This window comes from Coturnix japonica, chromosome 10 (assembly GCF_001577835.2).
Source record: "Coturnix japonica isolate 7356 chromosome 10, Coturnix japonica 2.1, whole genome shotgun sequence".
Taxonomy (NCBI): Eukaryota; Metazoa; Chordata; class Aves; order Galliformes; family Phasianidae; genus Coturnix; species Coturnix japonica.
The window spans coordinates 6740018-6765281 of NC_029525.1; the positions used below are offsets into that span (position 1 = coordinate 6740018).

The window sequence follows — 25264 nt, forward strand, 5'->3', positions numbered from 1 at the left end:
TGTTTAAATTCTTCTTCAAATGGAAATTGTTTCCTCCCTTCCTTTAGAAGATGTCTGTTGTTTGCCTGTTTCTCATAAGCTGTTTCATATGACTTTAATTACATAACGAATCTAAAACTGAAAATCTGCTCACATTTAAGAAGTCCTGTTAAGAAAACAAGCAATTATAAAGTACAAAACACTCAGTATTGATTTTAGTGTTACATATTTCATAATTGTTTTTGAAACTTAGATTTTTAACCTGGATCAGCAATGTAGAGCAATGGAGATGAAATTCATAAAATGCATGTCAATGTTTTTTCAGATAATGCTTTCTAGTTATGGGTTATATAGAGGTTTCTCAGCTACGTTGTTAGTAGAAAAAGCAATTTGAAGAATTTTACATCACTTGATTTTAGATTCTTAGCTGTGTTGTACGTTCACGACTCTTAATCCTGATACCATTTTAGAACTTGGTTAATTCATACTCTAAGAAGTCAAGTTTCTGTGGAGAGACTTCAAAATAATCCTCCAGCTGGACTTACTTAGCTTTGAATTTTGTAACAACTCCACAAGTGCACTGTAAGAACGCTTTTTCTCCTCTACAGCCATAAATCAAGAGTTAAAGGTCACCTTAGATTAAAGATGACTTACTTGCCTAAAACCAATGGATCTGAAGAAGAAACCACAGAGCAGGCCGAGGAATTGGAGGTGGGAAAATATATATATTTTTTGCTGAGAAACCTAGCAAACATTGGTCTGCAGCTATTAAGGGCAGTAATCATGAAATGAATGTTAGAAATCACTAAAATTATTTTTAGAAACAAGCCAGTTAAATCTGATTGCTTATGTCTTGCTGTACAGCTGTGAGTCAGTGTAAAACAGTTTTTCTGTCTGAAGGAGTGTATTGTTCTTTTTTCCATAAAAAGGAAAATGTACATTAGACTTCAGTTTTGTTCTTATACTGCACTGCCATATTTCCATTTATCTTTTAGTTATTAATTTTGAAGAAGTTGAGTTTGAGAGTGAAGTGATTCATGCAGAAGTCTGTCCTCTCGTTTCTTAAGAAATACAGCAAAACTGGGAGCCAATCTTAGTGCTTTAAGATATAGTAAGACCGTACCTTAAAAACGTGATGATTTAATAATTTGGGATACTTTTTCACTTTGATAATGCAAGTTAAAAATAGTTAATATTGTGTCTCTTAGCCTGGGTGGATTTTATTGGACCAACCGGATGCTTCTAACCAGCCCCAACAGCAGCAGCAGGAATCTCCTCCACTGCCTTCAGGCTGGGAAGAAAGACAAGACATCCTTGGCAGGACCTATTATGTCAATCATGAATTCAGAAGAACACAGTGGAAAAGACCAACTGCTCAGTATGTCTTTTGGCCTGAAGATTTGAGCCTTGTATTAGTTTTCAAATTTCTCTAGTTGCACTGAAAGCGGGGAGAACTATAAAATCCACGCCTTGAGAATTAGATCGGAGACCTTTCCGCATCTGAACATTCAAGCCCATACATCTTGGTCATTGACTAGCGGTCCATTTAACTACAAAACATCCTTCCTATTCTCTGGAAGCTTATGTTCAAATTGAAACTGCTTGTAGTTGTAGATTATTTTTCATCTCTAAGACTGGTTCTTCCTACCCAGCAGTGACTATATATTTACCTTGGTGTTTTGATGTGTTTTTGTTTATTTTTATGGACTACAAATATTGTCCCTTAGCAAATGAGTTATAAACATAATAATAGAAATGCTGTCTGGTTATTTAATTTTACTGATGCTTCCTTTTGAAATGAAAAAAGCAGTTCCTATTAATTGTACAGATTGTGACTGCTTCACTTTCTCCATTCAGAGCAACTGTAAGGTGTATTTTTTGCTGTCGAAAGATAAAACATGACTGTAATATAGGTGATGTTTTTCTTTTTCAACAGGGACAATGTAGCTGTAGCAGATATTGGTAACATGCAGTTGGAGGCCCAGCATGCGTTCACTCATCGGCGGCAGATATCAGAAGATACAGAAAATCTAGACAGCAGAGATTCTCCTGAGGTAAAAACCATATGTAAATATTTCTGGAATTCACATAGGCCTTCAGCTCCAGTCAGAAAGGTTAATATAAGTATTCGTAACTTAAAACTACTTATTTTAAAATATTTTTTCTTTGTTTCTTTTTAAAGAGCTGGGAAATTATAACTGAAGATGAGGCAACATTGTATAGCAATGAGAACCCTCAAATGCCTCTACCACAGAACAGTTGTGATATACAGACTCATCTTGCAGAAGAGCTGAATACCAGACTTACTACCTCTGGAAGTTCAGCTACTGGCCAGTCAGCAGCCTACACTGTAAGTTATTTTTTCTCATCATTAAAATTGTATTAATAAATACTTTGTATCAACTGTTGTATTTTTAATTTCATCTCAAATGTTGAGAATTTAAGAGTAATTTTACTGTACAAGCCCATCTAAGCCAACATTTTGTTATTCCCTGCTTTGCTTATATAGAACAGGAATTTCTGCCTGAGTCTGAGGCTTGTCTTAACTATTTTTCAGACTCTAGATCTACCTTTTATTCCAGCATCGTGCTGATCTGAGTAGTGCTGAAAAGCGCAGATGAAGAAAGCTGTCTGTAATCACCCTGAGTGTTTATTTCTAGGGGAATAGTTCCATACTGGTAACTTCTTCTGTTAGGACAAGTTTGAAGATAACTCATTTTTCATTGCAAATACTGGGATGTGGTTTTATGATTTGGGCTGAGTAAACTTGATGACTGCATAGCAAAAAAAGAGGCTTCGCTCATACAGTTCTAAAATCTTGCACCAGTTATGAAATTTGTCTAATTTCCTACAAGTCTATTCAGCTGACTAACCCAGCAGAAAACTCTGCTTTTTCTCCTCAACGCTGTTTTCTGCTGTTTTAGCAAGTTGAAAGAGCACCCTAAGTTGTCTGAAAAATGCTATACCAGCAAAGGGAAAACAGCACGAGTACACAGCAATGAGTGAGTCTTTTTGGTGGCAGCAAGCAATTGAATAAGCTTAGCTGTCTTGTGAAACCTGACCTTCATAAATGGCCTTGTAAACTGATATGTGTATGACTTGAGAAATCCACTATCCATTGAGGAAAGCCTGCAGAGGTGACCCAGACCATATGATGCATAAGATCTCAGTATTTAAATGAAATTATCAGCTTTCGTGATGCTGATTGCCACTCCGAGTGTGACTTAACGGTAAATTGCTTGTGTTTTTGTGAGATTTTACAAAGACATCTTAAGTGTTTCTGGAAATAGTGAAGTGAGAGCCACAACACTTGCATATTCAGCATCCTATGGATACCAAGAAAACCATTAGTTCTGTTTGCTTGGTGGGTAACCAAGGAGGAAACAGATGGTTATTTGTAACAGCCAGCTAGAACAACAGTCTTGCATCCCTTCACCTCCACCACTCAAACAAACCCAAACAAACAATAAAACAGACAATAAAAAAGCCTGACAAAATCAGTTGTTTTCTCTGAAATACTCTAAGAGGGTGCATGGGGATATGGAGAACAATACTTCAAGTAGTCCTGAAACTTCTGGAGGTGGATGGCATCCAGTTGCTTAATTGTAACAGGTGAGATATAAAAAGTAGCTCTAGGCAAGCATGGGTGCTTGTGCAAACTGTAGTAATTGAACCACCCCTTTTGAGAGCTGTTATCTCAGTCTTTCATGTCCTATTTAAACTGTCCTCTGAAAACTTGTGTTAGCTCTGATGTGTAGTAGGCTGTAGTCCGCTGAGAAGATAATGAGTCCTATATTGTAAGTTCAATTGTAATGTAACTGTTTGCAAATAACTGATGTTTTTAATGCCAAAATATCTATTGTTAGGGTTTTCAGAGCTTTTTCAAGTCTCTATATTAATTTTCTTTGAAGCTACAGAAGATGCTATGAACAATGTTAACAGAAGTGCTGAAGCATCAGTTTACAAAATGTTTTGAAATGATCATTTTAAAAAAAAAAGATGTTTTCAGGGTGAAAACTGTAACAGTTTAAATTGTGATAATCACAGTCTACAGTTTGCTGTTGTCCTTAAAACTGCAAAAATAGCTGACATGTCATTCTTCTCCACTACTTCAAGAGCCATTCCAGCAGAAGAGGTAGTCTGCAAACATACAGAGTTGAAGAGCAGCCTGCACATCCAGTGGTATGTCATCATCCAACAACATTTGTTCAGAACATTTGTACACAGGAGGCTTGTGTAGCACAGAAGTTGGAGGATGTAGAACATCTTAATTTAGCTATGTATAATGGGCTCCTGGCAGCTCTCCTAATAAAGTTGCAGTTATGAGAGTCTAGGAGGACTGGAGTTCAGTTGTAAAGCTTCCATCTTCCCACTTGGTGTTTTTGGGTTAACATCACTTAATGCATGGATAGAGCTTGCAGAGGGAAATGATTCTCCCATGAAATACTGTTTCTGAAATCATTTACTTTTTAATAAGGGCTATACTGCTGTCCTTATGTTACATTTTCAAGGTGATGCTGCAGAATTATGAGTTCCTATCCAGAATTATGAGGCTAGATCAGCCATCTCTAAAGCGGACATCTAAATTAGTCCTTCTAATCCTTTTGGATGAGAGGCTTGAATTAAAAGTAAATAAATAAAATAATTCTGTCACTTGATGCTTCAGTAAGGATTTAAATACTACTTTTCTAATTTTCCAGTCCACGGAGAATCACGGCTTTTGTTAATTGTTATTGTCTTTAATTTGGCAGAGGAAAGCCTTTTCATAGTCAGTTTCATAGTTTTCCTAACTACTTTTTCTTCTGTTGTCATTAATATTTAGTTACTGCCTACTTCATCTGGATTACCGCCAGGCTGGGAAGAAAGACAAGATGAAAAAGGGAGGTCATATTACATAGATCACAATTCCAGAACTACTACTTGGATAAAACCAGTTGTACAGGTACTTTCTGCATTCTAATTACTGTTTTCATTCATATAACCTTTTAAACACTACACATAATAGGAGTTAAGTTTAGAGATCTCTTTGAACAAAAACATGTGAGAGGCATAACCTGATAACAAATCACAAAAATCTGAGGGAGTGCAACTGGAGTTAGTAACAGTAGTATTTATGGCAAGGCACTCTACGATTAATGTATCAGGAAAGCCTTCTGGAATGTGATGGCTGTTGGGGAAGCCTGAAGAACATTTTTCAACTTTGGTAGCTTAATCTGTGATTGTTAGTTATGTTGTTGATAAACAAAGCTGTCTACTGTTTGGCATTTGCTTTATGAAACTGCTTTCATGAGTTGAGAAATATTAGTACCTTAATATTAAGATAAAATACATTGTTCTACAGTTAATTTTTATTAGTGTTCTTCTTTTTTTCCTTGGTCTGTAGATTGCTATGGAAGCAGGTCAGTTGCCAACTGCACAAAATACTTCTATAGCAAGACAGCCACAAGCAACATCAGGTGATTCATCACAACAGTCTTCTAATCAGCAGCCTGAAATGGAGCAAGGATTTCTCCCTAAAGGCTGGGAAGTTCGACATGCACCTAATGGGAGACCATTCTTTATTGACCACAATACCAAAACTACAACATGGGTAATGATACCTGCTTTCATGGACTGAAGTTCTAGTTTGTCTCAAGTGAAAGCTTTCCTGCTTTTAGCAAACTTGCATAGATTTCTTTAGCGTCAAGATTTCTTCACTAGCATCTTTATTTAAAAACAAAACAAACAAGGAGAAACCTAACAACTCTCCTACCTCACATGCACAAACAAGAAGGAAAGAATGACTACAAATGTGAATGTGATTTATTGTCAGTAGAGAAGGTATTGTGACACATTTCTTATTCAAGCAAGATAGTCATGTCTGTTACGGAATATATGTGATTTAAAACAACAACAACAACAACAAAAACAAAAAAACCTGAATAATTTAAAATATCATTCCTGAGTAGAATCTCATGGATTTTATGTACTGTATTATCACTTGAAAGTTTAACTTAGGAGGAAAATACTGTGTTTGCGAATCAGTTTTGCAAGTGTAGAACTGTATGCAGTGTTAACAGAGGTCAGTTCTGTAATCCTGTCTTCCAAAAACAAATCCATTACCTTGAGTCTTTCACATCCTGCAGTGCACAATGCAAATTCCTGGAGCAGGTCAGGTGTAGCTGCAGTATGGATGCAAGTGTTCAGCTCTGGTTGTGCTGAGTGACACTGATTATCACCAGCCTGTCCTAGTAGATGGACTTAAGTGTTTAAAGAGTAGGTCATTGTTACTGCTAAATGAAAGGGAAATGTAGAGAATATATGAAAATGATACAAAAAATATATGTACTCACATCTATACACACGTATGTACATATATACGCACATACATAGAAAAGGGAGGGGATTTAAACCTGATTAGAAGATGATGATTGTAAAGTACTGAAATGATGATCCTCAAGGAACTCCCTAGCTGTAGAATATGCAACAGTTATCTTGTTGGTACTAGGCATGCTTTTTACATGGTCACTAACAAAGAGGAAAACAAAATTAAAGCAAAGCAAAACAAAACAAACCCTCAAAACAATTCTTACATGCTGATTGTTTTGTTTTCAAAGGAAGATCCAAGACTGAAAATTCCTGCTCATCTAAGGAGAAAGACTTCCCTAGATCCAGTAGATCTAGGACCGTTACCAGTAAGTAGATAATTTTTACTTGGTTTTCAAGGGATAACAATTTAATTTAAACTGCCACGATCTAAATTTGTACATGGAAAAAAAAAAGCAGTCTGTTGCTTTAAAAAACAAAACAATAAAAAGTTTTTTAAATAACAACAACAACAAACTAAATGTTGAATTCCAGAGTTAAGAGTAGATGGGAGGAGCAGGCAGCAATCCCTACGACTGCTGATCACCTCGTGTTTATGCGAACTGTGTGACTGTAAGTTTTCATTACGTATCTTCTTCTTACAGCCAGGGTGGGAAGAGAGAACACACACAGACGGAAGAATATTCTTCATAAACCACAGTATGTACAATGTAATGTTCTCTCACCACTCATCATGTCGTTACTGTTGTCTAAGTTAAGGGAAATAATTATGAAATACCTTGCAGATACCAAGAAAACACAATGGGAGGATCCTCGACTGCAGAATGTGGCAATAACCGGACCAGTAAGCTTTTCCTTACAGCTTTATGTGTTTTTCAAGAGTGTGATTGACAGAATCCAAAAAAGCTCTCATCATTTATCAGGTCTACAAGATGAAACTTTTGATGATATTTGAACAAGGCATACTTATTTCTTGAAAGACTTACTAGATTTTCTCTGGAAGTGGTCTTTAAATACCAGAAATAAAAATCAGTTCAGAAAGTAAAAGTCTGTAAAGGGAATTAAATTCATTTCTAAGTGAAAAATAATGATCTGGCCTTGATACTTTATCTGAAGTGCAAAATTACCAGGATTAATTGCAAAGACGGTGCGTATTATAATTATAGAATGGGTTTTAGTGTTCAACTGATATCTGTGTTTATTAATAGCCCACATATGTAAACAACCTTCTCTGTCCATGGAAAATAGAGGTGTTTGTAGCCAGGTTTCTCATGATAGAGCATGGAAAGACTAAATGCTATGTAGGTCATCAAAGACATTTTGATCACTTTGATCTTGGCCGGTCAGTGATTTTAGTCAGTTGCATCAGTTAATAGTAAAGTGTGGGACAAATTCCGTGGAACTGCTCAGTACAAATGTTTGAACAAAGTGCTTTTTGGGTTCTTTGAGCTGTCTGTATTTATTTCATAAATTGAAAATATTGTTGATACTTAGTTAAAAAAAACAAGTGTTCTTGTTTTCTTAGAACTTCTACGTATATGTTTCGCAAATACAGACTAGTTTCTTACATTAATTGTTAGGATACCTAGAGTGTTTTTTCAGTTGTTGATTCTGGGTTTTGTTTGTTTTTCCAAAGGCTGTGCCTTACTCCAGGGACTATAAGCGGAAGTATGAGTTCTTCAGAAAGAAACTGAAGAAACAGGTTAGTGATCAGCAGCAACCCAGCACAAGGTTAAGAAACGCATGCTCCTAAACACAGGAAATGTAGGTTACAGGGAAGATAAATTATTTTTCTCTGACCTGCGTAGAGAGTGTTGAAGGACTGTCTGATTGCATTTGAGAAGCAGCAGCTTGGTTAACTTGATTACGATTGCAATTTAATCTAACACTAAGGTTTGAGACTATGAGCTGTGAAACTGGAAGCAGTCTAATTGGAAAGCAGAAATTGTTAAAGTTTAAAAACTCCATCTGGAGGTAGGCTGTAAACAGAAAAGATTGCAAATCATTGGCATAGCATGTAATAGCTTTTGGAAATCATAATATGGGAAGAGGAGTTCTCAAAAAAGATTTTCAACTGTTCAGATAGAAATCTGATCAGGCCAGATGACTGCAACAAATTACTACAGCCTTGAAATGTTAAGTTTAGAAATCTGATTTGCAAATTGTTGTTTGAACTGGCAGTGACCGTTGTATTTATAATGCTTAGCATCTGGATATCCAAATAAGAAAACATCTGTGGGCAACTGCCATCAAATTTAATGTCATTGGGGATGTTTTATATAATGGTTGACTTTTAGATGACACCTGTATTTCATCTTTTACCGAGCAAATTAATCCCTAGCCTATCTAAGACCTGTGAACTTTGAGCTGATGTATACAACATCTTGCATAATTACATATGCATCTTATTTTCATAGTCAAGAAGCTTGCTGTTTGTTCTAACGTCTTAATCTGGGAAGTGATAGACTGCTCTTGTATCCACTATAACCAGAGCGATTTAAGAAATGCACAGATTTTAAAGCATACGTTACCATTACCTTTTAAATGTTGACATCTATGCCAATGATAATTAGGGTGATGGATTGATTTTAAATCGAGATTGAATTATTACAGACCTTTTTTTAATCATCTAAATTTGGTTTTAGTAATTGATTCTATAATTGCTTGAACGTCTTCTCTGTGAAAGTGATTTGCAACTAAAAATAGTGTGTTTTATTTTAAAATGCTTCTTAGCTTTCTGAAATGATGAAATAGACTGGTGTATTTCAGATGCTATGTAAATTTGATATCTACTGCTGTACATTACTTTACAGCTCAGGAAATGACAGATAATGCACTCTTCCACCCCAAGTAATTATTTTTTGTTTGCAGCTTAGATCAAGCTGTTGTTGGATGGATATGTTTGACTATATAGAGGCATTACGTTTAAAGACAGATCCCTTTATTTGTCCTTCAGTTGGGCATTTCTGCATTCAAAAATGCATTAGTTCTATGTAGTATATGACTGGTTTTATAAAATCTGAGCTGTATTGAGTTTCATTGCACCATCATAATCTAATCATTATGGGTTGAAATTTCCTGTTCCCATTTACACTGAATTTCTCAATTTTGCCTGCAGTAGTTGCTTAAGTGAACTGGCTGAAAAAAAGTGAAATCAAGAAAATACTTTGTTCTCTTATAGTGATTTTAGTACGTAAGCAATGTTGTATCTCTGAAAGCTCAGCAGCAAGTATGATCTCCTTGAATACTTCTTAATTTAAATACTTTGATATATGATAGGAGGAACCTTGTGATTTGCTTTCATATTTTAAGTCAGTTGATTTTTATTGAAATATTTTAGGAATGATTGTTTATCATCTGTACCACCTGTTACAGTTACAGTACTGAATTATATATTGGAAGTGAAATAAGTCAGGGAAAAATATAATAGAGTAACATTTGTAAACTCTGAGGTTTTGTGGTGGTGTTTTTTTGTTTCTTTTGTCCAGTCAAGCTTAGAATATATATTCAATATGATGAAATAAAAGCTTCCATGCCTCAGTGTATCTAGAACTGAGCATATGCTATTATTAATAAGAATTTATTTTAACATGATTTTCTTGGGATTCTGCATCAATAGAACTTAATATCTGAAGCTTTCCATGTTGATGGAATTTTGTGTAAATAGAACCTCTTGTTAGCCAGTGTTTTTCTATGTTATTTAAGACAAGGATTTGCATGCCACACTTTTGTCTGTTTACAGACACTGATGTTTGTTTCATTAATCTGTTTTCCTCTTCCTTGTCATTTTTTAGAGTGATATTCCAAACAGATTTGAAATGAAAATTCATCGCACAGCAATCCTTGAAGATTCTTACAGAAGAATTATAGCTGTGAAGAGAGCAGATTTCCTTAAAGCAAGACTTTGGATCGAATTTGATGGTGAAAAAGGTTTGGACTATGGAGGAGTGGCCAGGGAATGGTTCTTCCTTCTTTCTAAGGAGATGTTTAATCCTTACTATGGATTGTTCGAATATTCAGCTACGTAAGTATTATAGTTCTAGAAGATTTGAGTACTAGGGAAGGCAGATTCATTGCATCTCTCATATGTACTTTAAAAATGGACTTAGTTTAATTTCTTATTTCTTTTTTTTTTCTCCTCCTTTCTAAACTATATTGGAGGGTTCCATTGATAATAACTGAAATATCCTGTGTATACTGGTATATATATATTGTGTATACTACTTTTGCAGAAGAGTACAGAGAAAAGAAAACCTACCTTTTTGTTTTTTTCAGCAGTAGGCCTTTTCACTGTTGCTTGCATAAACGTACATCTTGCAGCCATCTACTACCTTCAGAAAAAGAGGCAGTGTTTAAGAGATAATGCTGAGAAAATAATTCCAACTACTTTAATAGAAGTTAAGCACTTCTATGTGGTGCATCTGTAGCTTATGAAGATAATTCGTGGCATTATTTCTGCTAAGCTAATAGAATCTTCTGTTGAGTATTATTTAATTTTAGATTAGTAATTCACTGATCCAAATTTAACTTTTTTTTTTAACTTTATGACAAGTGTTGCCTGATTTAATCAGTGATGTCTTTCAGATCTTTGCATGTGGAACTGTTCCAATTTAAAAAAAAAATTGTGCTTCTGTTTCTCTCCTTCTGCTCTCCTCCACTTCAGAGATAACTACACTCTGCAGATCAACCCAAACTCTGGACTGTGCAATGAAGATCATCTCTCTTATTTCAAGTTTATAGGTCGAGTAGCTGGAATGGCTGTTTACCATGGCAAACTTTTGGATGGTTGGTATTTACTTAATACAGTACTTGGATTAATATTGTACATGTTTTGAATGATAAGTTACCTACTGTTCAATGTATTTGTTCTCCTTTAAAGCATTTTTCATTCGTCCTTTCTACAAGATGATGCTCCAAAAGCCAATAACACTTCATGACATGGAGTCTGTGGTATGTAATTTGCTTTATCCTGTATATTAGGATTTCATGTTAAGTTTTTCATATGTGTAATTAATGACACTGTGAAGATTAAAAATGCATAATTCAAGAAATTTTTAGAATACATGTTTTATGAGATTAAGTTGTACAGGAATTAAAACTTTCAATGAAAAAACAGACAGACTCTGGTCTAAATTAGTTGACTAAAAACTTGACTAAACTTGATGATGTTTCTAAATATATTTTAGACAGAAAGCTACTTAGAAATAAATATAAGCATTAGCAGCTTTGGAATCAACATATCAACCTGATTCTTAAGGTTGTTTGTGTATTTTGATGGTTAAAAAGTAGCATATTACCTGTACTCCCAGAGACTGAAAATTGTTGTTAGTGATAAAGTATAGTATTTCTAGAGAAAAAACATAATCTCTTGTTAAATTTGGTTAGTTTCCCTGATAATGGCTATTATGCAGGGTGGTTCTGGACAGAATGACTTTTGTTCAGTCTCTAATTTATTACTGTTTTTGCTGTCTCTTGAGAATACTTAATGTAATTACTATGTGTTTCTGAGTAACAGGATGGTTTTTGTCTTGTCTTTTTTTAAATACTGTATGTCTTAATTTTCATGTCCTAAATTTCTGAAGTCTTGTCTAATGATAAAGGGAAAATGAAAACAGAAATAAGAGGCTGAGTCTAAAACACATGACTTCAGAACATGCTGTGTTGTCCTGTTGCAGTGTTGATACGTGCAATTTCTAGTCCTGAGAATGCTGAGTCTTCAGTTTCAGAAGTCTTAGTAGTTTTGTACAGTTGCAAAGCCTATGTACCCAATACAGATTGTTTGAGACTGTGGAATTCATTGAGCTGTATCAGAGCCATTTTTAGCTGAATACGTGACTATTTTATATTGTATTTGCTATTCTGAAATTGCAGGTTGTAACCTTCTAAGTTCTGTGTGTCATGCTACTAATGAGCAAACAACTTTGCCTACATTCAAGAATTAATTTTCTTTCCATTTTGGTTTATGCTGACAGTACTTCATGCTTATGATTGTTGGGTGCTTATTTATAGAAAAGTTTAATGATAGTTTCTGTTGTGAAGAGAGACCTTCCTTTTTGTGTATGCCCTCTGCATGCTCATAAAAATACCATTCTATATCTAACCTGCACAGTAGCAGTTTGGTAAAGTAAAAAAGGAAGATTTATGTATTCCATTCTTTGTACCCAGTGCTTACAGTAACTGTGCTCTTAAGGAAAACAATAACAAACTAAATATATTTCTCACTGACTCTTGATCTTGAGATACTAATTATTATATTATATAATTATTATATATAATATATATTTTATATATATATATAATTATATATAACTAATTATTATATTATATTATATTATATTATATTATATTATATTATATTATATTATATTATATTATATTATATTATATTATATTATTAATCAAACTCACAGCATTGTCCATGCACTTAAATTTGAGCAGCCTTTTTGTGAATTACTAGCTTATGCATCCTGTTTGAAGGGTCTTTGTATGTGGTCATTGTGCTTTAACAAGCTTTACTGTAGCAGTAGTTCATTAAACTTCATTCGTTAAACTTGTACTTCTCTCTTTTAGGATAGTGAATATTACAATTCTCTGAGATGGATTCTTGAAAATGATCCAGCGGAACTGGACCTCAGATTTATAGTTGATGAAGAACTTTTTGGACAGGTTAGTATGCATATGTGAAGTACAGTAGGCAAAGTGTGAAACAAAACTTTTGACCTATGAGAATAGTTGATTTTATCTGTATGGTATTAAGAAAACAAAAAAAGTTCATCATTCAGTCATGTTGATCTGTTTATTCAACTTCCTTTAGCTGGCACATGCTCATTCAATCCTTTGTTAGTCAGGATGTGATGTGATAAAGGACTTGGAAATGAGCACAGCCTTAGAAACAATATCTTATGCTTTTTTCATAGCACTCACATTGAAATGTGGCTCTTGCTGTAAATGCAGCTAAAACTAAAATATTGATGGTCCCATTACTTGACCAGTAGGAAACTGATTTTATCTTATTTGCTGGGAAAGATGTGCTCGTAGGGGAAAGGTTGGAATCATAAATTTCTCTCAGAGTTAATAATAGGGTTTTCTGTTTTATTTTTCTTTAAGCTGTTCAAGACAACTATGGAGTAAACCAGTTTGGTGTAGTATAGAAAGTTGTCCAACACAGATCACATAGAAATAACAAAGGTTCTTTCAATTACGTGCCAGGAAGATCCAAGTAAGCTAAATAGCCTTTGAGGTCTTGTGTAGCTGATTTGATTCCTCTTAAGAAGGTGAAACAGTGCGTCTGTAATAAATAGGAAATCCGACATCTGTCCACTGAGGTTCTGATGGTGTAAATCATTAGGATACTGATATATGTGCAGATTTCACATATTTACAGGAGGTCATTGCTGAAATTGTTCCATAAGTATTTTTCCTTGATACATGAAAATCAGACTTGCTCACTGAACATGTACTTAGTGAAGCCAGTACTACTGAAAACTTGTATGCAAATTTAAGTCATTTATTGTAGCCAAATAATACAAAATTGAGATTGATGTGCTAAAAATCTCTAAAAAAATGGATTAAAACAAAGGTTGATTCTATTACGCCTGAAACTTGTACCGTTTCTCATAATTTTCAAATTCTATTTTCTTGAAGATTTAGCTGAATTACATAATATTTTACAATTTACAATTTACAAATACAGCAATCTGATGTAAGACCTGTTCTTTGTACCTCATCTAGACTCATCAGCATGAACTGAAAAGTGGTGGATCAGAAATAGTTGTCACCAACAAGAACAAGAGAGACTACATTCAGTAAGTAGTGGTCCCTGTGTAAGTTGTCTCCCTGGGTAGCCACTCTAAGAATCAAGCCTATGTTGGCTGTATTAACAAAAGAAAGTTGCTACTGTGTATAGATTGGTTTTCATTTAAATATTCTCTTTTTTCCCACAGTCTTGTAATTCAGTGGAGATTTGTGAGCAGAGTACAGAAACAAATGGCAGCCTTTAAAGAGGTATAATTTTAAATACAAAAGATTCGTAGAATTTGTTGCATCCAGTCTTAAGACAGGCTTTTTAGAATGTGACATCCTAAAGACCTGTTGTAGTATTGTTACAAGTATAAGAAAGGCAGTGGCACTTTGTAATGTCAGCTTTGAATTTTCTCTGTCTCAAATTGTTTTAGTAAATTTTTACTGAGGTGGTAAATTCATATTGGAAAATTTGCATATTTCTCAATCCTGGCTGACAGCTGTAGCTGTAATGCAAATTACTGACTGAATTCTGCATAAATGAAAATGGAATCAGACTAAAAGAATTAAATGAAACTAGCTAGTTCATCCTTATTTGTGTGAGTGATATTACTTACACAGTGATCAGAGTTGGTAATTCGGTACAGCATGGTAAAGAAACATGGAATAAGTCAGAATTGAAGGAATTAATCAGTGAATAGCTGAAGATCAAGGAGCTGTATTTGATATATCGCTTAGGCTCTGTTTTCTATAGGTATCATTGTTTGTAAATGAAAACGCATAAATAATATTGTCTTGATTTTTAAAACTTCTGTTTTTAGGGCTTTTTTGAACTAATACCTCAGGATCTGATTAAGATTTTTGATGAAAATGAGCTGGAGGTAAGCATATTGTAGAAAAGAAAACAAATTACAATGAAACTTTTTATTACAGAATTAAACTTTGCTTGTTTTTTTTTCATGCATATAGTTACTGATGTGTGGACTGGGGGATGTGGATGTAGCTGATTGGAAACTACATACGAAGTACAAAAATGGCTACAATGTCAATCATCAAGTCATACAGTGGTTTTGGAAGGTATTACCAGATTTTTATTTTCACTTAAAAAAGCCTGTTCAAAAGATGCTCCATTTCAGCTATGCCAGTTCAGCACGTAGTTGATTCATCAGTAATTGGGTAAATAATTGTATGTTGAAAATCCTGAGAAAGACGATAAGCAAACTGAATGAGATGCATGGTAAGAGTGTAACAGACTGCTGGTAACTTGCCTATAAAAAACAACAACAACTAAAACAAACCTGTTTGGGTTTAAATATTACTGTGTAGCTTTCTGTTACATAGTTAAACTGAAAAGGTTAAAATCTTCCATCTAATAAAATAGCGGAATTTGGCTGCTAATTGATAGCATCAGGGAACTTCAAAGACAGTAGGGGTGGAAAGTCTGTTGCATAATTCTACTAGCTTAAAACCTTAATTAAAAACCTTTCAGCTAAGTCCTTAATTGTAATTATTATCATACACAGGCAGTCTTAATGATGGACTCTGAAAAGAGAATAAGATTACTGCAGTTTGTTACTGGCACATCGCGTGTACCTATGAATGGGTTTGCTGAGCTTTATGGTGAGTGCATAAGATTGTATTCACAATTAACTGAGAAAACGATATTTTAATGATATTTGACTTTAAACATGGGGTTGGTTTTTTTTTGTTTTTTTTTTTTCTATTTCTGTTTTAAAATAAGTTCTGAAGAGCTTCAAAGATCTCTGTTTAACACCTCGGTGAGCTTGAAGAAAATTCTGTTGTATAAGATAATGTTACAAAGACATGCTTGTATCAGTAGTTAACTTCAGATTCTCATGAGTTCTGTAACTGCCTTCATCTGCCCCCAAGCCACACCTACACAAATAGAATTGTTTGTAAGGATATCCACTCTGAAGTGGACCACTGAAATGATGTGAGTTAAACATGAGCCAAGAGAAGTAGCAAACCCACAGCAGGGAGACTGAAGCAAGCAGATGGCAGTGGGAGGCAGGCTGCAGTGCTAAAATGAGATGTCCCTTTGTGGAAAGTCTGTGGGCAAGCAGATAGGACGGCCCATGAAGGGTAGGGATGCTTGTGAGAAATCTGTTTTCAGCTGCCATCAGCTATTGAGTTTTCTGCTAGACTGCTTCATTAAGGCTGAACTGCAAGTGCAAGTGACTGAACAGTCTAACTTGTATATTTAAATTAACATTTCCTTCTTTGTAAACAACACAGTGATTTGTGTATAAAACAATAGGATTATCAACAAATACCAACCACTCTGTGTCCTGGTTTTCTCCTCTCTTCATTTTCATTGTGAATACTTGCTTCATTATTTTTTTCCATTCCATCACTGAAGGGGTTGTGAGTACCAAGGAGAAAAATGATGTGTGCAGCATTGCTGAGCCAGGTGTCTGCTCTCACACCTGATCCATGGGCACTGCTTTGGAGCTGCAGCACTTGGAACTTGATAGGAATTCTGTTGCCTCTGGAAGTGTTTTTAGACAAATAAAATCCTGTAAGGAAGGGAAGAATCTGTTGGATCTCTTAACCACTTTCTGCTCAGGGATTTATATCCTTGGGCAGCCTTCTGGACAAGTTACAGTTTTGACATTTCCGTTCAGTGAGCACAGTGCTTTGGTTCTTCCTTTTACAGTCGTTTCTTCTTCGCTGTGGCCAGCGTGCCATCCTCGCTAAATCCCAGTAATGGTCTGAGTCACACTCGTACCTGCTTGTATTTGAAGGACTGTCGGTGCTTTCCATGCCCTACGCCTGGGTTGCTTTCGTTCTTGGGGCTCGCTTCCTAGCGGCACATCTCCCTCTTGTGGCCACGCCGGGAATTTCTGTTCATTAAAAAGAATGCGGTGTGAATCGAGCAACGCTTGAGAGCAGATGCACAAAACAGCTGAGATTTCTTCTGTTTCTTGTCTTCCCCCAGCCTTGCTTTGTAAGCCTCTAGTTCAGTAGTTGAGTGGCTAAAATACAGGCTTATTCACACCTGGCTGTGAAAAGAGAGTCTTTTATTTTCATGTCACGTGGCAGAAAGCATTCTCAATTGTAGAGCTACTTCTCTGATTCATCCTTCTTCCTGGCATTCTTTCTAGTCGCCTTCTCTAAGCTTGGGAGGTTCCTATTAGTATTGATGGTCTCCTTGTAGAAGTGAGAGGACACCCACCATCGTAGGTCATCTCTTGTTCTCTGACAAAATAGTGATTCTGTCTTTTTGACATGCAGACAAATGCTTTCCACAGCTTAAGGAAATGGTTACTGTATGGGAAATTGGTAATCACAGCCTGAAGCTCTGATTAATCAGCTGAGGCAAGTGTTGGGTCAGCTGTGGGACCACAGGTGAGGGTAGTTTAGCTGTGCTCCCGGAAGGGGTGGAGCTTCACTCCACCTCCTCTAGACCTCATTCAAGGGCTGACCACCACTAAGGCAGCATCTCTTGGAGATTGCTCCTCAGTGGAGATTGCCTCAGTGGTTTCTAGCAGACTGAAGGCTTCCATACAGTTGAGTGTTTCCTGTAAATAACCTTTTGGATATTTACTACCATCTTTTCATTATTGTCACTGTGCAGTTACAAAAGGCCTTTCCCATCCACGTGGGACGAGTTGATTAGATTTAAAAACCTTTCAGATGTCTCATACTGTAAAAGAGTTGTTGAAGACTCAGGTGTAGCTGGAGCTGCAGTTGCTAACCAACAGTTCTCTCAGGTGTGTGTGTTCATTACGTGAGGTCTCTAGAGCTGCACACAAGGTTGCTGTATTTCAGAAAGTTTTCAGTTACTCTGCTCTGCTGTTGCCCAGGTAAAGGGACACGTTGACTAATTTCTGATAGGTCCACGTTGCCACATGGCACATTGTGAAAAGTATGTCTAAATTTTTACACAGAAAACACGCAGCATAAAACTGTCTTCCACATGAAGTGTTCAATGCCATTTGCTATGCATGCATGTTTAGGTCTGAGACTTCTGACTTTAAGGTGTGTAAAAGCCTTTTGAAATTAAGATGTACCAAGAAATACTTGAAGTAAATTCAAATTATCGACAATTATTGTGTTTACTGTATTTAATTCATGCAAAAGGCTCCTTCTAAATCTGATGTCAGATTTAGATAGTCTGATAGTCAGAATCTGATGACAAAAGAACAATGTATTTCATAATTTGAAATGATAGTGAAAAGAATCATGTGATCAGGTGAAAACTGAAGTGCTCTTCCCTACAGGTTCAAATGGACCACAGTTGTTTACAGTTGAACAGTGGGGCACCCCTGAAAAACTGCCAAGAGCTCATACCTGGTGAGTATTTAGTTTAGGTAAACTGTGTCCTTGAGTTAATGAAGAAATACTTACGAATTTTCATCTGTTTTTCAGCTTTAATCGCTTGGATTTGCCTCCGTATGATTCATTTGAAGATTTATGGGATAAACTTCTTCTAGCGATTGAAAATACTCAGGGCTTTGATGGGGTTGATTAAGCCACAGACATAAATTGTAACGGTCCAGTGCTGCAACTTCATTTCAAGGGTTTACAGATTTGAATTTTCCAGGGACTACCATTTTACTTAGTCACACGAGTATTCAATCTTCATAGTATCACTTGTAAAATAAGTATTAAAAATTCACTAACTTTTGAAAACATATTTTGCCATTTCCACAGTTTTGTATACTTTGATAATTACTACAATATACACGTTGGATGGGCCAGTGCCAAGTAAGTCAACAGCTAAAATGTTTTTAAGCAGTTGCTTCTTCTTACAGTATTTGACAGACTGTCCTGCAGTAAACTACTGAAGTAAAACTGTGAAGAAATCTTTGCAGAGGATGTACATTTGAATTGCTGCTTTGAGAGAAACGACTGAAATTGTTAGCGAGTTAAAAATATGTACTTCATGTAATGCAATATCATCTGTGCTGCTTCAGGCTATTTGCTACAGACCTGCCCAAAGCACCTTATAATTCAGCATATTAGGTAAAACGTTGCAGAGCATTTGTTGGTGTTACCAGCTCTCAGTTTGCAGAACATTGACTTGCTTACAGGTTTTTTATTTTATAATTTCTGTTTCTAACTTGCTTTTGTTAAGACAGTGTAACGACACCAGGACTTTTTATAAGACACAAGCAGCAGCATTCTGAATAGTACTGAGAAATTATTATATCTTTTTTTTTTATTTTGGTCAGAATTTGTATACTGTTGTTGGTTTATTGAGTGTTCACTTTTTTTGATAAATTTGTAGTTCAACAATGGATAATGTTTTCAATTCAGCCTTTTTGCAACAAGTTAATCTTAAAGCGACATTTGTATGAGTATCACGGAGTATTGGTTACTGGTAGTTAGAGGCCTTTATTATCCATTCTTGCAGTATTGCACTACATAACAATAAAGAACATGTTTACAGGGTTTTCTGGGCCAAGTTCAGCAGTCTGATGTGTGCAGACTTCTCAGAAGCGTGCAGGAGTTTTGCACATGTAACCAGGGGCAGAATTTGGTTCTTTAATATGTTTACAGGTTATGCTAATTTCTATAGCTGCATTTTTATATTTTTTCCTCCACTGTTAGTCTAGAAACCAAATTTGTTAATACAATATAACCAAAGTCATAACCAACAATGTGCAATTTATTGTAGATCGACCTGTCATATAAATACTAGTTTGATTTCTTTTGTAAATGTGGGTATTATTTTGCATTAATATTAACGCTTTTTTTTATTTGTTTGTTTTTGAGCAAGTGCTGGTTAAAATGATTGGTCAGCTTGATGGTAAAAAGACAAAAAGATTGATTGATATACCCAGCCTGCTGTAATTTGAACTTTTTGTTACCAATATGATCAGAGGAAACAACAGCATCTGGCTTTGGCTAGCAAGTTTCTGTTTAGTCAGTCTTCAGAAATATGCAAGAAGGTATTGTAGCACATCTCTCTATGAAGATATGTAAATTATGTAACTTGTAATGGGTCTTAAGGGATATTTACAATCCCAGTTTGTTTTATTCTTTGACTAGGTTGCTAGGGCTGAGAATACAACATGTAAATAAAGGTAATTTATACAGATTTCCCAAATCTATATGCAGTTTTGTAAAACACGAATGATATATCAGTAAATCTGTATAGATTTGAATGTAGCAGTATTTGTTGCATACTTTAAAGTATAAAATAAGGATCCTGAAAGCAGTAAATAAAAGTTTATTCTGATACGTTGTGACTCAGTTATTTAAAGTGCAAGTTGGTAATCTTGAAATAGTAAGAACCTGTTGCATTTTTAGTACTGTTAAGTACAGTGTGAGCAATAGTTCCACCACAATACGTTACAGAATATATGTGTAGCTGTTTAACTGCAGAAATACTGTTTGCCAGACATGCTGCCTTTAAAAAATGTTTTCATAAAAGGGCAATTGTGGTTAACTGTGAACCTTCATTGTATTGTCAGCCCAGAAACGCTACACAGCAGAGAGGCAAGGCCCCACAGAAACTCCAGCTGACTGTCAGGTTCAGTTCGACCTGTGGGAGCACCCTTCTTAGCTGATCACAGGCATACAGCTGACAGACATCAGTTGGTGAGTGCAGCAGGGGAAAGAAAAGAGCCCTGAAATTCTGCTCCCAGGCAGCATGAGCTGTCTAGAAGTGGTGGGGTTGTACTGCAGGGCTTGGTCTCTAGTGCCAGCTCTGGGAAACACCCTGGTGTGTGGGACAGGGCTTGTGGGGATGGATGCTGCTGCTAGCAAGTGTCTGGTGCCTCTTCCAGGAGCTGAGGGCTCATTAGCCTTACCTGCAGGTGCTGTGCTATGGGCATAGCACTGTGTTGTCCAGTTCAGGAGCCAGTGGACAAGGGAGCAGACTTAGAGCATCAGGGAAAATGAACAGCAGTAAATAACCAGGGTTTTTGTGGAGACCTTGTGGAGATCAGAGCACAGACTGATTGTAAGAAGGGGAAGCTGAGGATCATAGATGGGCAGCTGCTGAATGGAGATTCCCAGTGTGTACAGAGCTTGTGGCCACAGGCAGCAAAAGAAAGAAGGTGGCTTCTTCATAACCTTAGGTATGAAATTTCAGAGTTCTCTTGATTCTGTTGGAGACAAAGGAAGGATCAGCGTACATTAGGAGAGGGCTCAGAGCCAGTTTAAAGCCAGAGCTTTAAGCTAGATTTGTTGAGGGATGGCAATAACAGACCACCATTGAGTGTGACAACATGGTCATTGGTGCCAAGTACTGGGGCAGGCTGACAGGAGGTGGCCCTTATGGAAGCCACCAAAGGCTGAGGAGGGTCCGTCTCCGGTGCCTGAACACGAATTCAGAGCCAGGAAAAGACCAGGAGGAGTGAAAACTCTGTGTGCAGACACAAAATACAATGAAGGTGTGATGGGATGGTACATGCAACTGCTTTGGATGCAGGGAGCCCTTTGGAACGGGGTCAGCAGGCTGATACAGAGCCTTGTGATGTGGGATATGAGGCACCACAACAGGTAAGTTTCCTGCTGCGGAGTTGAATTAGGTTACTCAGTTGTCACAAAGAAGGGGGTAGAGTTGTCTTGAAGCATCTCAAAGAACTCCAAGGTTGCAAACCATGGTTGTTATAGGAGACTTTAAGTTCTCTGACCAATGCCAGAAAGCCACCACGAGGGATCTTGGAGGTTTCAGAAGGGAATGAGAAACAACTGAACTGGTACTGGACTGGTACGGGGTTGGTGCGCTGGATCTGCTGCATGTCCCTTCTTATGTTTTCCCTCCTCCTCCTTGTTCCCAGAAATACACTCAGACTGGGAGGAAGGGGTTAACTCCAAAGACACCGCTGAGGTGGTTTAGGGATGTATTTCAGTAGAAACACTGTTACCAGTGTGGTTGTGTGGGCCAGCTGCTCATCCTTCTACAGATCACACTTGATAAAAGCATGGGGAAGCAGTTCACTTTTGTAACAATTTCATTCCTTTTGACACCCAGCAGTGCCAGGTGAGAGTACAGCGTAAAAAAATTCCCAGGTAGGTAAGAGATAAATGTACTGATCAGCAGAAAGTGCAGATTTGAATAAGATGCCAACTGTAGAGTGGAGGCTGGACCAGAAAGCAAGGGAGAGGATGGCCATAACGCAAAGTTTCACTTTGTTTTAAACACTGAACTGAAAACTAATAGATGTTTTCTCTGCTGCTCCAAGGCTGAGAGCTGTAAGCAGAAGAGTTCATTACCATTGATCACGGCCTTGGCAAGCAATTATTGATTCAAACTGATTTTAATAGAACCTGAAAAATACAAGATTCTGGCCTGCATGTTACCTCTGTATAATACCTGCTGTATTGATGAGGCTGTAGCCCCTGGCTGGTGCCTTCCTCAGCGGTTGTTATCTCATCTGTTTGACTTTGGTTCTCAGCAATGCAAAGAGCCCGAGGATTTGCTGGGTTACTGTAGGGCCTGGAACTCTGCGCCCTATGAGCTGAAGGTGCTGAGAAATGCAAGTGGTGCTGCATGGGGTCACGAGATGGCGCCTGCTGCTTCCAGGCTGCGCAGGCATGCAGTGTGCAACATGACTCCTGTCATTACCTCCCTTTGGGTAGTTTCAATCAGGTAAAGTGTGTTTGAGCTGGATCTAATGCAAAGTCTGCTCAGAGCACGGTGAGCGAGGCTTTCTTAGATAGTCAGTGTGTGTCAATAATTTCAGTATTTTGGTCCTTCTCTAAGATTGCCTTTTTCTATAATTTCCCATTTACCCTCGGGACTGTCACGTGTAAATGCTCTGTGGTGTTGTGTTACAGAAATTAGACCTTTGCTATGAATAAGAAACTTCCAACAGCCATTTAAAATTTGGAGAGGGACCTGTGACTTTTTTTCCCCTTCAAAATTAACTTCTCTCAGCTGCCAGTTTTTCAGGCTGGGTTTTAGTTGTCTTGAGTCATTCCTTCTTCATAAAATAGTATAGCTGATTCCTCAGCATTCTTCCTGCATTGTGAGGCACAGCTGTAGGTTATTAGGGGGTTAAACAGTAATTTCTTCTAACTGCAACTGAGGCTTCACTAGTGCTGCTTGAAGGAGACATGACATAAAGGATCTTTAATGCTATTAGTAAGTCACGCCTGTAACATAGTAAACTTTTTTTCTAGAGAAAGGATAGAGTAATTTTCCCTCCTTATCCTTTTTTTCTCCCCCCCCCCCCCCCCTCTAACCTGATTGTTTCATCCATAAACATACTTTGCAGACTTCCTACTGCTTTGATGTTTGATTTTTCTGCAGATCCTTACCACAGTTTTGGTGCTGTTTCAGTAGTTGACTGAGTTCACAAAAATTGGTGCATTTCCCATTGAAATCCACAGACTCTGGCATACCTTCAAAATGAAACATGACCTGGATTGACACAATTTCCTTTTTCCTTTTGTTCTTTTTTTTTTCTTTCTTTTTTTCAGTGTGACTTAAACATTACTTAGCAAATACATGATACTCTTACCAGGTCCCCAGAGTGGAAATTGCATCACTACAATGAGAACGTACTAAAACATGAAATATTTAGAACTGAAGATGTCTGCTTTTAAGTACTGTGTTCATTTTACTCATTCCTTGTGTGGTCAAAAATAGTGTAGATTGTTAAAACAGAAGAGTCACCTCTTTTGTCTGTCATTGCTCAGAACGTCTGTTTATTTGTGTTTTCCTTTCTGTTTCTTGTTAATTCATTTGTTTGGCGCTTGGATTCGTCACATGGATCATAAATCATTATCGAATGATTTTCTCTATATGAGATTCTGTTGGGGGGGGGGGTCAGTTTATTTTCATATCTCTCCTTTTTAGTGAACCGATTGTGTAAAGGAAGCAGCGCTCCGTTCTTACGATGTGAACCGAGAGCAGCTCACCTATTATCTGCGGTAAGACCACCGCCAGCAACAAAAACGCCTGTACGTTCAAAAGGCAAACAACACCTACCGCCTTTGTTGTTGTAAAGGAAGATTAAGCATTTAACTAGCTGCTGCATTGCTCTACATGGCTCACAAAATCAGCGTGTGAGAAGCGAGCCTAGCTTTGGTACTCTTGCGCTGAGTCATTTTTCTTTGAAGTAGAGACTTAACTGCTTTTTCTGTGTGAAACGTGTATCATTAGCACGCTAATCAGAATACAAACAGCTCGCAAAGGGGATAATGAGGGAGAACCTGTATGTAATACTTGTTTTACATCCACGTGACTCTGTAGAAAAATGTTTTGTTTCGCTGAGCTGTCCTTAATTTGAGGTTTCTTGCTTAATGAGACTTCAAACAAATTCTGCATTGTGGGTTTCAGGTTTTCATCCCAGAGAGAGGCTTGGGATTTCAGGGGGAGGGGGATGGCTTGAAAAACCTGAACAAACATTAAGTGAGCACGCCTCTTGAGGAAAGACAGATAAGGCAGCCTTCCTGGATGTGACAGCGTAGGACTTCCAGCTGAAATATACTGCAGACTGAAAACATGCATTGCAATTTGTGTTTCCTAAGCCCATTTGAGTGGAAGTTAAATCTAATGAAAAATGTGTTCATAATTGTCTGATAGCTTTTCTGATATTTTCTACAAGTTGAAATGTTTCTGACTGGGATTTTCTTTTGAGGGCTGTGAAGTACGACCTTTTGGAGGTCCTACTACACACTGCTGCTTGGGAGCATGTAAAATGCTAAAGGTTTAAATCAAATTGCCCTGAGGAATGGTTACTGACCTTTTGAATGCAAAGCTGTCAAAACCTTCAGCTTGGCATCGGCTGGAGAAGAACACTTATGGCAGATCAGTGCAAATTAGAAAACAGTGTGGTTCTGACTTTTGGTAATTCCTAGTTAGTAAGAAACAGCTCCTGTGCTCCAGCAGCTGTTGGAGACAAACCCGATGTGCTTAGGAGTTGCCATGAATAGCATGTAATAGGTGGCTTTGTTATTATTTGTTTTTTTGTTTTAATTTTTTTTTCTTTTTTTTTTTTTTTTTTCAGGGAAAGGCTTTTATAATCTACTTAAGAAATTAAAAGTTTTCATTAATTACCAAATCCTGATATAGTTATCTGAGCAGGACGCTTCACTGACTTCAAAGGGATTTTTGTCTGCTTAAGGAATGCAGGGTCAGGCCCTTAACTAGTGATAACTTTCTTCACTGGGTTGTCAGATATGACGAACCATGCCACTTTAATGGAGGTTACCCTCCATGCCACACCATCCCTTTGTCTTGAAAACCGGCTTTCTTCGCTTGCTCAGGTGACTGAGTTTCTGGGTGGCTGCTACGTGGAGCTGGAAATGACCC

The 25264-nt window shown here is 37.0% G+C and overlaps 1 protein-coding gene across 3 annotated transcripts in view; it reads left to right on the forward strand.

The window, feature by feature from the left end:
- Window positions 1-20235, forward strand: part of NEDD4 (NEDD4 E3 ubiquitin protein ligase) — a 49054-nt gene extending 28819 nt beyond the window's left edge. For all 3 annotated transcript variants that reach the window (XM_015872798.1, XM_015872799.2, XM_015872796.2), the window contains 22 exons: window positions 588-690; window positions 1188-1357; window positions 1916-2033; window positions 2162-2329; window positions 4096-4161; window positions 4802-4921; window positions 5363-5569; window positions 6576-6653; window positions 6930-6984; window positions 7071-7129; window positions 7922-7987; window positions 10080-10309; window positions 10949-11070; window positions 11165-11235; window positions 12856-12951; window positions 14017-14090; window positions 14229-14289; window positions 14847-14906; window positions 14995-15102; window positions 15549-15645; window positions 18270-18342; window positions 18418-20235. In XM_015872798.1, coding sequence (XP_015728284.1) covers window positions 588-690; window positions 1188-1357; window positions 1916-2033; window positions 2162-2329; window positions 4096-4161; window positions 4802-4921; window positions 5363-5569; window positions 6576-6653; window positions 6930-6984; window positions 7071-7129; window positions 7922-7987; window positions 10080-10309; window positions 10949-11070; window positions 11165-11235; window positions 12856-12951; window positions 14017-14090; window positions 14229-14289; window positions 14847-14906; window positions 14995-15102; window positions 15549-15645; window positions 18270-18342; window positions 18418-18520 — 2305 coding nt within the window. In that variant the 3' untranslated portion in view covers window positions 18521-20235. The remainder of the gene's footprint in view (window positions 1-587; window positions 691-1187; window positions 1358-1915; window positions 2034-2161; window positions 2330-4095; window positions 4162-4801; window positions 4922-5362; window positions 5570-6575; window positions 6654-6929; window positions 6985-7070; window positions 7130-7921; window positions 7988-10079; window positions 10310-10948; window positions 11071-11164; window positions 11236-12855; window positions 12952-14016; window positions 14091-14228; window positions 14290-14846; window positions 14907-14994; window positions 15103-15548; window positions 15646-18269; window positions 18343-18417) is intronic.
- The last annotated feature ends 5029 nt before the right edge of the window (window positions 20236-25264 follow it).